The following is a 12,551-nucleotide window of genomic DNA, read 5'->3' as shown; positions in this document are numbered from 1 at the left end:
GGTGCCATCTGCTGTTTTTTTTTTTATTTCTAAGTCCTGCTCACTGAGAAGGCCGCACATGCTCAGTTTTACTCCTCAGCTGCCTCCTGAGCTGTGATAGGCAGAGCTGAGACACGCCCCTTAGCTGCAGCAGAAAAGACACTCCCCTTGACAGCTTGATATAAATCTCGAAAAGAGCAATGACTGGGGAGATCTCTGGATCCATGTGCAGTACAGGGCTGGTTCTAGCTTTGTTAGAAAGAGGTTTTCATGTACTATATGATGTCTTATTTTTTATTTTTACATTAGTAGTAGGAGAACCCCTTTAACATTGAAGCACAAAGAGTTCACTCTGAAGTGGCAGTGGGACTTTTACAGTTTGATGACAATGTTCGCTAAGATCCTCACGGTCATTAATTTTTAAAAATTTTGCAAACAAATAGATCCAGTGTAAAAAAAAAAAAAGTTGTGTTTCCTTCTTTCTTCCTTATTGTTTTCAGAATAAAGAGAGTCATTTATCACATCTGCTATACCAGCTCTGTGGCGTAAAAAAGCCTCAAGTGATGCCCGCGTGCAGCATCTGGTTAATATTTTGCAACATTTGGTGAACCTCACTGCTTTTAGAAGAGGAGGGAAAAGTAGGTCAGGATTTCAGATTAGAAACTCACCTTTAAAATCTCATTTTTGATGTGCACCAGGCAACCCTCAGGTGTACTTTTACAGACATACCCTGTAGGCATACATCACATTGCACTTCCTCCAAATATATTATTACTGTGCACCTTTTTATAAATTTGGCGCAGCCTCACACAGCAAGAACAGACCTAAAACGGACACTAAAGTCACCGCAAATGATAAATTCACCCCGAAGCGTTCCCCTAAATTTACCTCACAAATCTATTGAAAGTAAAGTTTTGTAAATCCGATTTCTCATGAACACAAATTACAATGGGCCACAATGACATCATCTGCCAGGGGTGAATGGATGTATTCGGCTTTCAAACATCAAAGACATTTTAAAGCGGAAAAATAAAATACAAAAAAAAAAACGCTCAAAATGATGAATACAAATCATTTAGTACGCCAGTCGTTATTTCAAACCAGCCATCAGACGTAGACGATAAATTATGGATCGATTTCTAAATGTATTCATTACTCTCCATGCTAATGAGTATGAGAGATTTGCATTCGGTATGTAAATGATGTCATCTTCCTCTATTTTGTTTTTTGTTTCCAAGTAGCACAATTCACGATGGGAGTGAGAAAGGCGATGTAAATTTCAGTCTAGCCTCAATAGTTGCCAGTGAACTGGCCGAGCACTCTCACTTTATACACTGCAGACAATGGTACATCTCGGAGCATGCCTAGTAGACATTCCCCTAGCCCGTAGACTGTGAACAAACCTGTTTGTACTGTCGTACAGTTGAGCAGTGCACAGATAAACCCTAATTGTTATTCAGCTCCTTAGCATAAGCTTCTGGCGTAGCTTACAGTCTTCGCTGGTACTAAGACTGTCTAAAATAGCAGCAAGAAAGCATGCCACCTAAGAGCCAGCGGGGGGACGAGAATAATTGCTTCCTTTAATCTGGACTGTGGGACAATTTTATAAAGTTTCAGAAATGTTTAGTGTAATGTACTTTCTTCGGAGCTTCTTCAAGGTAAGCCTTATCCACTTCTAGCTATGTAAAGAATGCTTCTTCCTGAATGTCAAGGCTCTGCCTGGTGGAATGCAGAAAAATGTTTTCCTGCGACTAATGCTTTATAATTTGTTTAATCTACTCAATGGGGCTTTGTTTTTCTGCTAGAAACGTTTGTGCTCCATACAAGATCCTTGTTTCCACACCTCGTGTTGATAAGATGTTGCCTTTTATACGGTTTACATGACTTATTTGCGTTGAATGTTTAGATAAATTCACTTGTGATAGATATCCTATAAAGTTTAGCGATCTCTCTATAGTTCACCACTTTGTTTGTAACATGTCCGGGACGTCACCTTGCCTCTGGCTTTACCACTGTCATGATCACATGCCATCATTTATTATTAGGGAGGAGTAGAAGAGCTGCAATCTGTAGGTTTAATTTAAGTGTAGATCCAAAAATAGTCTTAAAGAAAAAATAGAAAAATAGAATTAAAGAAAGGAAGGTAGATACACGTGGGGTGGCTTGTTGGCAGAGGCATAGGGCTGCACTGTGTATTAACTGTATTACTGTATTATGGTGCTGTGCTATAAGGTTACTTGGAAACCACTTTTTTTTCCCCTAAAATGATACAAATATATTTTATATATACAAATAAGCGCCTATATACAATGCAAAAGATGTCCCAATGGGACATTTCCATTTATGTATATAATCCACTTCCCCGTTTCAGATATACGTGAATTAGGACTGATCTCATAGGAAGACAACTGATTTATCATATATCTTATCGTATATTTTGAGTGCAGAAGGAAAGCAGAGTAAAACCATACAAGTACAGAGTGAACGCAGAGATTTCCAGTGTTATGACCCCAGTGTTACACGAGCGCACCACCAAATAACCTTGTTGATACTTGTCACAGATGAAAGAACTCTGGATGTTCTGTAGTCTTGCTGCACAGAGTGGCCAGTTCTAGAAGGGGGTACTACTAAAGGCATTTTATTTTATTTCCATGGGCATTAGCCACGTTTCTATTTTAGTTGGCACTAGGGCTGCAGCTGTTGACTATTTTTGTAATCGAGTATTCTATGGATTAATCCAATGATTAATCGAGTACTCTAATAAAAAAACGAATTAAAAGAAAAATTTTCTTTATAAAAACTCATCAGCCCCCCATGCCATCAGCTGCCCCTATGCCATCAGGTTCCCCCATGCCATCAGTATCCCCCCTAGTGCACCAGCTGCCCGGCAGTGCCACCAGGTGTCCCCCCAGTGCCACCAGCTGCCCCCAGTGCTACCAGCTGCTCCCCAGTGCCATTAGGTGCCCCCCACTGCCATCAGGTTCCCCCAGTGCCACCAGCTTGCCCCCAGTGCCACCAAGTACCCCCCAGTGCCATCATCTCGCCTTACTAGCCATGTGCCCAGCGCCAGTGAAATAAAATACTTACCTCTCCTGTAGGGGCGCCACTCCACCGCTCGTTCATCTTCTTCTCTGCGCGCTGCATTGTCATCAGGAGGAAAGTGCAGCGCAGTGCGGGCCGGTGGGTGACCACGGAGCAATGAGTAATAGCAATGCTTCACTCCCGCTCTGTGGTCACATGACACAAATGAATCCTTGATGCAAAAAATTTGCAGAGGATTTTTTTGTGTAGAATTACTCGACTCAATCGAGTAATCGTTTCAGCCCTAGTGTCCACACACCTCCAAACTTTTGGCAATCATAAGCAGGGACAAAAATGCACCACGTCAAATTTTTTATACTAAGCCATGCCTCTAACTCCACCCTATGCCTATCTATACACACCCAATCCTTCCCATGCCCAATCCCCCTTGCCCCCCACATGGTAATTATTCCAGCTTTGTGTCACCACACAGTAGTTATACCCCCTTAGTGTCCCCACACAGTATTTATGCTCAGATTGTGCCCCATTCACAGCAGTTACGCCCACATTGTGCCTTTTTGATAGTGGTTATGTCCCATTACAGTAGTGCCCCCTTAAGAGTAGTTATGCCCACACTGTGGTCCCTTCACAGCAGTTATGTCTACATTGTGCCCCTTTCAAAGTAGTTATGCCCACAAGGTACCCCACACATATGTTATTCCCATATTTTGCCCTTGTACAGTAGTTATGACCACATTGTGCCCCTTCACAGAAGTTATGCACACATTTCTCCCCTTTCACAATGGTTATGCCTTCTTTCAGTAGTGTCCCTTTTACAGCAGTTATGCCCTCCTTTCTGTAATGCCCCCCACCCAATAAGGTTAATAAAATCAAATCAAAAACACTAAATACTCACCTAAAATTACCATGTGGGAGCATTAAGGAGATTGAGCATAGGCGGAGTTTATTTGGTCCTATTATACCATGTGTCTCCGATTCCATAAGGAGACGTCACAGTATGTTCCATCACTGCTTCTTTGGGGGAATATTCCTGTAATATGGGCCCATACAGAGCATGATATGCTGGACAATTTCTATGGAGCAACAAGGACCCTGTCCCTCTGTACAGTCTCCATGCACAATTCTTGGAGGAGGGGAAAATAGTCATTCAATACCTCAACAAAATGTCAAAACTTTTAATTATTGGGTATTTTAAAAAGAAAATAATTGAAACAGTTCATGAAGTAGTTCTGGGGATGTTCCCATCACAGAATAAAAAGACAGTTTATTTGTGAGGTGACTGACGTTAGTTGTGTTCGCTTGTAAATAGGTGAATTATGGGCAATAAATGCGAGGTGATTCATAAATCATGGGCAGTGATTGTGGATGGGCCTTTAAAGTGTCGCTGGTGATCGTGTATAATAACAATGTGCTTACATTAAGTTCTGTTTATGAGCAAAAGTAGTAAAGCACATGAAAATACCAGCTGAAGCTGTGTAAGCGGAGAAGTCGTATCACATCTCCGGCGATCTAATGATAGGGTTGGTCCGAGCTGCTGAAGTGCCTCATTTACTGAACAATAGTTGACCTGTGAAGCTGTAGGGTTGTGAGAACTACAGATCCCAGCTGGATTGTTCGTGTAAAGTGTTCCTGATCAACCTATTTCCACATATACCTATACCTTTAGCAGTAAAGTTTCATCATCTCCACGCATGCTTATTGCTTCTCTGCTTCCTGGTTAATAGCTAAAGCTACTTTCACACTCGCGTTTTGTGCTGATCCGTCTTGTATTTGCACAGACTGATCCGCACGAATAATGCAAACGCTTGTATCCGTTAATAACAGATCCGTTTGCATTATTTCTTTTTTTTATTTATTCTAAGTCAAAACGGATCCATCTTGTCTTACATTGAAAGTCAATGGGGGACAGGATCCGTTTTCAATTGCACCATATTGTGTCGGTGAAAAACGGATCCGTCCCCATTGACTTACATTGTCAGTCTAGACGTATCCGTTAGGCTCTGCATAGTCAGATGGTCACCAAAACGCTGCGAGCTGCGTTTTAGTGACTGTCTAAAAAACGTAACGGAGACCAAACACAGCCAAAGTGATGCATTCTGAATCCTTATCCATTCAGAATGCATTGGGGCTAAACTGATCTGGTTTGGGATGCTTGTGAGAGCCCTGAAACGGATCTCACAAGCGGACCCAGAAACGCCAGTGTGAAAGTAGCCTTATATGAAGGGGTTGAAATGGACACTACTATCAACACTTTTTCTATCACATATTAACAGCCTAAATGTACTGTAAATATTTTCAGTTTTCACAGCCTTTTTTGTTTTTTGTTTTTACAAAAATACAGTGGATAGTTTTGAGGATATAATTTTATGAAGTTACTCCATGTGTTCTTCTTCCTGTCCTGGCTCTTAAAGGGGTTATCCAACATTATATGAGACTTCACAGAGTTACCAATCTGCGTTACGTGACACAAGGGGAGCAGGTTATCACTGCAGCCAGTAACTGGCTGCAGTGGTTCCGTGCCCCCCATCAACAGGATGTTGACCAGGGATAGCCATTGAGGGTCGACAGAGACCGAACCAAGCGGTTGGACCAGGTAAGTATCATCTCCACCATGGGTCAGTCACTCTTTGAGGTCTGATAAAATGTTGGATAAGCCCTTTAAACTTACTCCTTTGTTGGACCTTTTAGTATGGGAAACAGCCTCACTTGACTTTCTCAGACCATTCACCACGACCAGAGAGGGAAAGGAGATGAGTGACTCAATTATAGCATCACACATTACATTGATAAGTACAATGTTCTTCTGCGCACATCTTTATCTAGACCTATAAAGAAAACATATTGTCATCCCAATTCTACGCCTACTATTATAATAGCAGATAGCATCTCTCCCTCACAGCAACAGCAAACTGACAATGGATTACCTATCTATATAGGAGTTTTATCAATCTGTACAGATAGACAATATTTTGTATTTCATTTTCAATGGTATAGTACTGCTGAAATGAAAAATGAAAAACAGCCAAAAATAATAGTTTTCTATGGCCATTTAATAAATAAAAACTTTATGATGGAAGCACCAATTTAAAGGGCTGTGGGATATGTCCAGTATGATATCTGCTCATCTATATGGAGGAGATATAAACATATTGTCCACCCCTTCCTACCTGACAATCTTCCTCAGGATCCCAGAGAATATAAGTGACATTTATCAAATGTTTTAAGCCACCTTTATAGCAGAATGGCCTCCCAGAGCCAACACATTTACAATCATTTAAGCCAGAAACTTAAAGGGAACCTGTCATCAACTTTATACTGACCTCACTGAGGACAGCATAAAATAGTGACACAAAATGCTGATGTCAGCGATGTGTCACTCATGAGCTAAAAGTAAGTGGTTGCTGAGAACCAGCTTTATAATCATTGCAGCCCGGGCCTGGAAAAGAGTCACATCTACCTGAGAAGAGTCCTGGTTATACATAATCTCCTGCTCTCCTGTCCATCTGCTGATGATTGGCAGTTCTCTCCTAGGGAGAAAGGGAGACAACTAGGTAGAAGCCTGTCAGTCATCAGCAGGTGGGCAGGAGAGCAGGAATTCATGAATAACCTTCTCAGGTGGCCGGGACTCTTTTCCAGGCCCAGTCTGCAATGATTGTGATGTGGGTTCTTGGCAACCACTTACTTTTAACTTTTAAATGACAGACCGCTGAAATCAACTCACCTGTCTCTACTGTATACTGCAGTTAGTACGGGCTGCATAAAGGTGATGACAGACTTTAAACCAAGACTGGCTTTTGCAGTGGCAGTCAGTAGATCTTCCCTATATGTCCTCAATTAAAGCTGGTCATAGACTTAGAAGATGAACATGTCAGTTCTCCTGACATTTCGGTTTTAGTAAGGACGTGCCTTCCCTATTAAATAACAAGTCTCATTTATAATGAGAAGAAGAACATGAATGCAAATGGGGATCAGAGAAAAAAGCTGGCCATATGCATGACAGAAGATTTGGCCGAATCTGATGATTTCATGTGTATGGGGGCATGCCAACTGTGCCCTGACAGCAGTTGTCAGGAGATGGTGTGATCGAGCATGTTGGATTCTGTATGCTTGACCCCTTGCTCCTGCCTTAGAGTTCTCTCTCTATTGAAATAAGCAGCCATACATGGTTGTTTCAGGTGGAGTGGGCAGAAATACCTGTTGGCTAAACCAGGAGATATATCATAAGTATGGCTGACTTTAGGAGGTCCACTCAGATTAGGCTACTTTCTCATCTGCGCTTTCCCTTTCCGCTATTATGATCCGTCAAGTGATCTCAATAGCGGGGGAAACGCTTCAGTTTTGTCCCTAATTATTGTCAATGGGGACAAAACGGAACTGAATGAAAAGGAGTGCACCAGAATGCATTCCATTCGATGGTGTCCCCATTGTGGACAGAATAACGCTGCAAGCAGTGTTTTTCTGTCTGCGATGTGGTGCGGAGCAAGACGGACCCATCCTGACACACAATGTAAGTCAAAGAGGACAAATCTGTTTTGTCGGACACAATGGAAAATGGATACGTCCCCTATTGACTTTCAATGGAGTTTATGATGGATCCGTCTTTGCTATTGTAAAGATAATACAACCAGATTCATTCATAATGCAGATGGTTGTATTATCAGTAATGGAAGCGTTTTTGCTAATCCATGACGCTGTCACTGCCTGCCCTGTGAGAGATCTGAGAAGATCGAATAGACTTGCAGCATGTGAGTCTATCTGACAGGTCTTTCTGTGTTTCCTTTCTGTTTGTTGTGGGCAGGATCCCACCACTCTGCAGGTTCGGTACTGCTCGTTAGCTGTTTAGAGGCTCTATTTAAGTCTGCCTCTTACTGCTGACTTTGCGGTTGATATTTTCCTTCTAGAGTTCTATACTGGTTGTTTGTGGATCCCCTACTTCCCGCTCGTCTCAAGCTAAGGCCTCCTGTTTTCTTCTTTGTGCGTGTGTTGCTTCTAGGTCTCAGGGAGACGCTGGTCCCTGTCACGCCTTGCCCTGTGAATGTGCGGAGGTCTGTCAGACTGGCTGCACATGTCTGACTTCTCTGTTCGTTTTGGTTTGGGTTTGAGCTGGATCCACCTTCCCTCAGGTGTACTGGGTTTGATTGTTAGTGAGGCTATTTATCCCTCCTTCCCCCAGTGGCCTGTGCGGGTAATAGTTCTTTCCTGTGAGCTCTGGATGTGTGGTGGATCATCTGCTCCAGCTCTGCTCAAGATAAGTCTTCTCCATTATTTCCCAGTGTGTCTTTTACCTAGGCCTCTAGGGAGACGCTTGCTTCCTCTGGGTTTGAAGAAGCAGGTTGCCTCTTCCCTTTTCCCTACAGCTTAGGGTTTGCCCAGGGTGTATAGGTTTAGGCATGAGGGCATGTGCATATCCACCATTAGGGTATGCACATGGGCACAGCAGTTTAGGGAAAACATTTAGGGATCGCTAGGAGGTGACCCTTTTCTCCCTAGCTTTTGGGCCTAGTCATTTGTTCTGTTTGTTTTCCTGTGTTTAGTTATTTCCCTGCTTACCTACCTATCGTGACATTCCCTTAACGGTGGAAGGTACCGGCTGTCTCAATCCCCGCTCCCTAAGTTAGGGTTTGTGACAGTGTCAGCAGGGCTTAGGTTCCAGCGTATGAGTTTGTTCACCATCAGGACTTGCTCATACTGTCAGCAGTCAGGGAGAGGCTCAGAGATTGTTAGGAGGTTACCATTCCCTCCTCCCTAGCTTTGGGGCCTAGTCTGTTTACCTGTTGCTGTTTGTTAACTTGGTGTTCCTCTTATCCCCACTTGCCATGACAGACGGATTCAGCAAAAATGCAGATTTGAAAGCCTTAGATAGCTATAGTGTGACAGCCTGGTCAAATGGACAGATGCTAAAGGGTTGGAAACGCTTTTACCCCTATTACACAAATATATATTCTTTCACAGTCACCATTCAGTTACAATGGGTTACCACTGACTGATGCTCGACTGTTTGCTGTGAAAACACCAGTACTGTGTTTACTATGTGACATGCTTCCTCATGTATTTGTCTAATGCTTCATGTAAGGTGCCTTATGACACTGAAATGTGCGCACCGCTGAGTATCTGTGCTATGTATAAAACATATATTGTGACAGTGACATCACAGGTGGCCTGTGAAATGGTTATAATGCCTCACACCAGTGTACATTCAGAGGACTTGTGGTAAGCCAGGTCAGGAGTAACGGATCAGCCAGCTTCTTTTCCAACTTTTTCACTGGACAGAATAGTATCTAGAGAAAAGCAAGTCAAACGAAGTCCAAAGATAAATGCTTTGGACTCCATCTGCTTCACTAAAGTCTAGGTTTAAACACTGCTTTTGGTTATTCAAAAGTATACCCCCAACAAAAAGCCTAGAAAGGGATAGAACACAGTGTGAACACAGCCTGTCTGCCTATAAGTAGCGGATTTGAGCCTGTTGCCTGTCAGGTACCTCCAAGTCAGGTGCCTCCTAAGAAATTATTGTAACCTTTAAGCCAGTTGCCTCCTGTGAGTTTATTGGAGATTTTTTTTAATGATGACCTACAGTATCCTCTAGATAGGTCATCAGTATCTGATCGGTGGGGATTTGACACCTGGGACCCCTGCTGATCTGCAGTTTTGAGAGAGCACCGGCACTCCTGTGAACGCTGTGGCCTTCTCACAGCTCATAAAGCACAGCACAATACATTGTAAAGAGGCTGTGCTTGGTATTGAAGCTCAGCCCCATTCACTTGATTGGGGCTGAGCTGCTCCTAGCCCACGGGACACATGAATGTGTCATTAGTAAAAAAAAAAATTGGGAAGACCCCCTTTAAGCCAATTGCTTCCTGTGAGTTTATTATAACTGTTAAGCCAGTTGCCTCCTGTGATATTACTGCAACCGTTAAAACAATGGCCTTTTGTGAAACTCTTGTAACTGCTGGGCTCGTTGCCCTATGTGAATTCAGTAAAAAAAAACGATGTTCCAAGTTACATTTGTGTCCACTTGACTCCTTCCACCATCCTTGAGTGGAGGGCTCAGGTGCACCACTTATTGGTCAATATGATCAAGATAAAGTTTGATCCCTGTACACATATTGTTTTAATAGGGGAAGGGAGGTAAGTAACTTTTGGACACCTTTGGAAACACTTATCTACTAAAGAGAAAAAGGTTGTGAAGGGGTAAAATTCAGCTGATCTGATCTTTGTTTTTCCTGGTGGGAGATATTGGGGCACAGATAATGCTGTCCTTATACAAGTTGTAGGCATATCGCAGAGAATGAATGTGGCTGCGCTAATTAGTTGGGGTACTGTAGGGACAGTTTTGAGAAGGGGCTCATCTTAGTAGTTTTAGGGCTGCAGCAGTCAGCACTAGAATGGGTTAACTTTGCCAATGGGTTGGGCTGCAGGCAATTGGGACTTACTGTAGGTGTTAGCACCCCCTCTCCATCTAGTGGTATGTATAGCCCCTCATATAGTGGGACTCCCCCTTTATCTCCTATTAAGGAAGAAGAGCTGTTCTTCTCTCCTTCCTGACATGGTTTGGCTGATGGGGTGTGACTGTTTTTGTCTTCTTGCAGGTTGCGTTTTTAAAGAAATATGTTTCTCCATGGTTCAAGGAAGCTACAGAATTTTTCTGATGTTTACGTTTACAGCTGGCAGTAGTTATGCCATTGTGGTTGTTGGACCATTGGACGTCACATACCATTGGTCTATCTATTGAGAAGTTAGCCAGTTTTGGTTTTATGATGATTATCAATCAATAAATGATGTGGCTGACCCCACCTATAAAACATCAAATGGGGTCTCTGAGTCATTCTTGGAGATGTAAGCTAATATATGGGTGTTTCTGTTTTCTTGAACTCATTGATGACGTCCATTGTTGGATATCTGATTGGTATTATAAATTGAAACCAGCAGTGTCTTTTAGACTTAAGAAAGATTGCGATGTTAGTGTTCCTAAAATAATGTTATACCTATAGCCATTCCCTGTTTAACTTTATTGTGGTTCTACAAGCTGAACATTCATAAAAATTATAGTATATGAGCAAGGTGTCATTTATTGGAATGGCACTGATGTGAAAATACCTTAAATATTACCGTATATTAGGCAATTTAATAAATAGCAATGCCCTAATGTCACATTTTATTGGAAATGTGCTATTTAGCTGCAGAAGTTTGTAGAGAAAAAAATGTTCAGAATCTCCTCGGCCCCAATGCAACTTATTTAACAGAGACCCTGCTGTCTTATAAGAGGGGTAGACCTTACCATCCCTTACACATGTGACTGTTTGCCTATGTGACTATTTATGAAGCACCATATTTGGAGGCACTGTGTCAAATAGTAGGTACAGTAATAGGGGTAGATTGGGCAGTAACAGGCAGAGAATTGGGGGGGGTATTACTGGGATCGGGAGTTTGTGTAGGTAGCGGAAAAGTAGGGTAAATGCTGAAAAAGTGAGGCATCAAAGATGTGTTTGTTTTAAATTCTGCAAAAACAAGTTGTGGATGGAAAAAGTTGTCACCGTGGTTTAAGCCAGATGGAAAACATAGGAAAAGTGACTTCAATCAGAGAACACGTCATCTGTTAGTTACTAGAAGTTACTAAGGATGAGTGGATCGATTCAAAACTAATAAGATTTATTACAAATTTCGCAAAAATTTGCCCACAAAATGATTCAGAAGCTTTTGAAAATCATTTTGGATAGATCACATAAAAATGGTGCCCAGCGCCATTTTACTGTGAATATTGGTGGGGAAAACCACAAGGGAGGAAGAAGATGGAGGATCACATGAAACTGGACGGACGTGGGGGGAGGGATTGCCCTGATTGGTTTACGGTCTCATCAGTCAGTCAGGGGGAGCAGTAGGTAGGGAGATACCTACGCTGAACAAGAATTGTCATCCTGTGTACAGCTTCTGATCTGGCCGCTCATTTTCTAAAGTGCATCAAGCAACAATGGCAGGAACATCATGACTGCACTGTATTTGATGGACATAACACATTGTCCCTGCATGGCACGTGTGATAGATTTAGTTGTGCAAATATTTCTGAAAAATTACAGTGGCTTGATGAGGGTGCTGGCCATGGCCAGGAGGCTGTCATCGCATTTCAGCCATTCTTATGTAGCAAGAAATCCCTCCTGGACTTGCAGTGGCAGACCAGTCAGCCATTGCACACGTTTACCAGAGGCCTTCCAACTTGCTGAAATTCCACCTTGCATCTAGTAGAGCATCTGTACCAGCAGTAAAGCAGCAAATTAATTTGTCATGCACCATTTGTCATGTTGTTTTGAGGTCGGCTAGTGGAAGCTCATTACAGACACCTGTGGCATACTCAGGCCCTTCGAAGAGGCCACCAGATTTGTCAGCAGCAAGAAGCAAAAGAAGAACAGTTTACACATTTTGCTGGCCACTCTGTAGCTTTTAAGGACCCACATGGAGAAAGTCAGATGGAGGAGGAGGATGAGGAGCTGCCACTGGAAGAACGGTAGGCTGATGATGATGATGACACCAGCCATGAA

At 42.6% G+C, this 12,551-nt stretch overlaps 1 protein-coding gene across 2 annotated transcripts in view; it reads left to right on the top strand.

The window, feature by feature from the left end:
• Positions 1-1,472: 1,472 nt before the first annotated feature.
• ARHGEF4 (Rho guanine nucleotide exchange factor 4) overlaps positions 1,473-12,551 on the top strand; it is a 229,001-nt gene continuing 217,922 nt past the window's right edge. For both annotated transcript variants that reach the window (XM_044291399.1, XM_044291396.1), the window contains exon 1: positions 1,473-1,637. In XM_044291399.1, coding sequence (XP_044147334.1) covers positions 1,599-1,637 — 39 coding nt within the window. In that variant the 5' untranslated portion in view covers positions 1,473-1,598. The remainder of the gene's footprint in view (positions 1,638-12,551) is intronic.

This window comes from Bufo gargarizans, chromosome 4, assembly GCF_014858855.1.
Source record: "Bufo gargarizans isolate SCDJY-AF-19 chromosome 4, ASM1485885v1, whole genome shotgun sequence".
NCBI lineage: Eukaryota > Metazoa > Chordata > Amphibia > Anura > Bufonidae > Bufo > Bufo gargarizans.
Note: the sequence above shows the minus strand (reverse complement) of the source record. Positions and strands in the feature narration are given on the sequence as shown.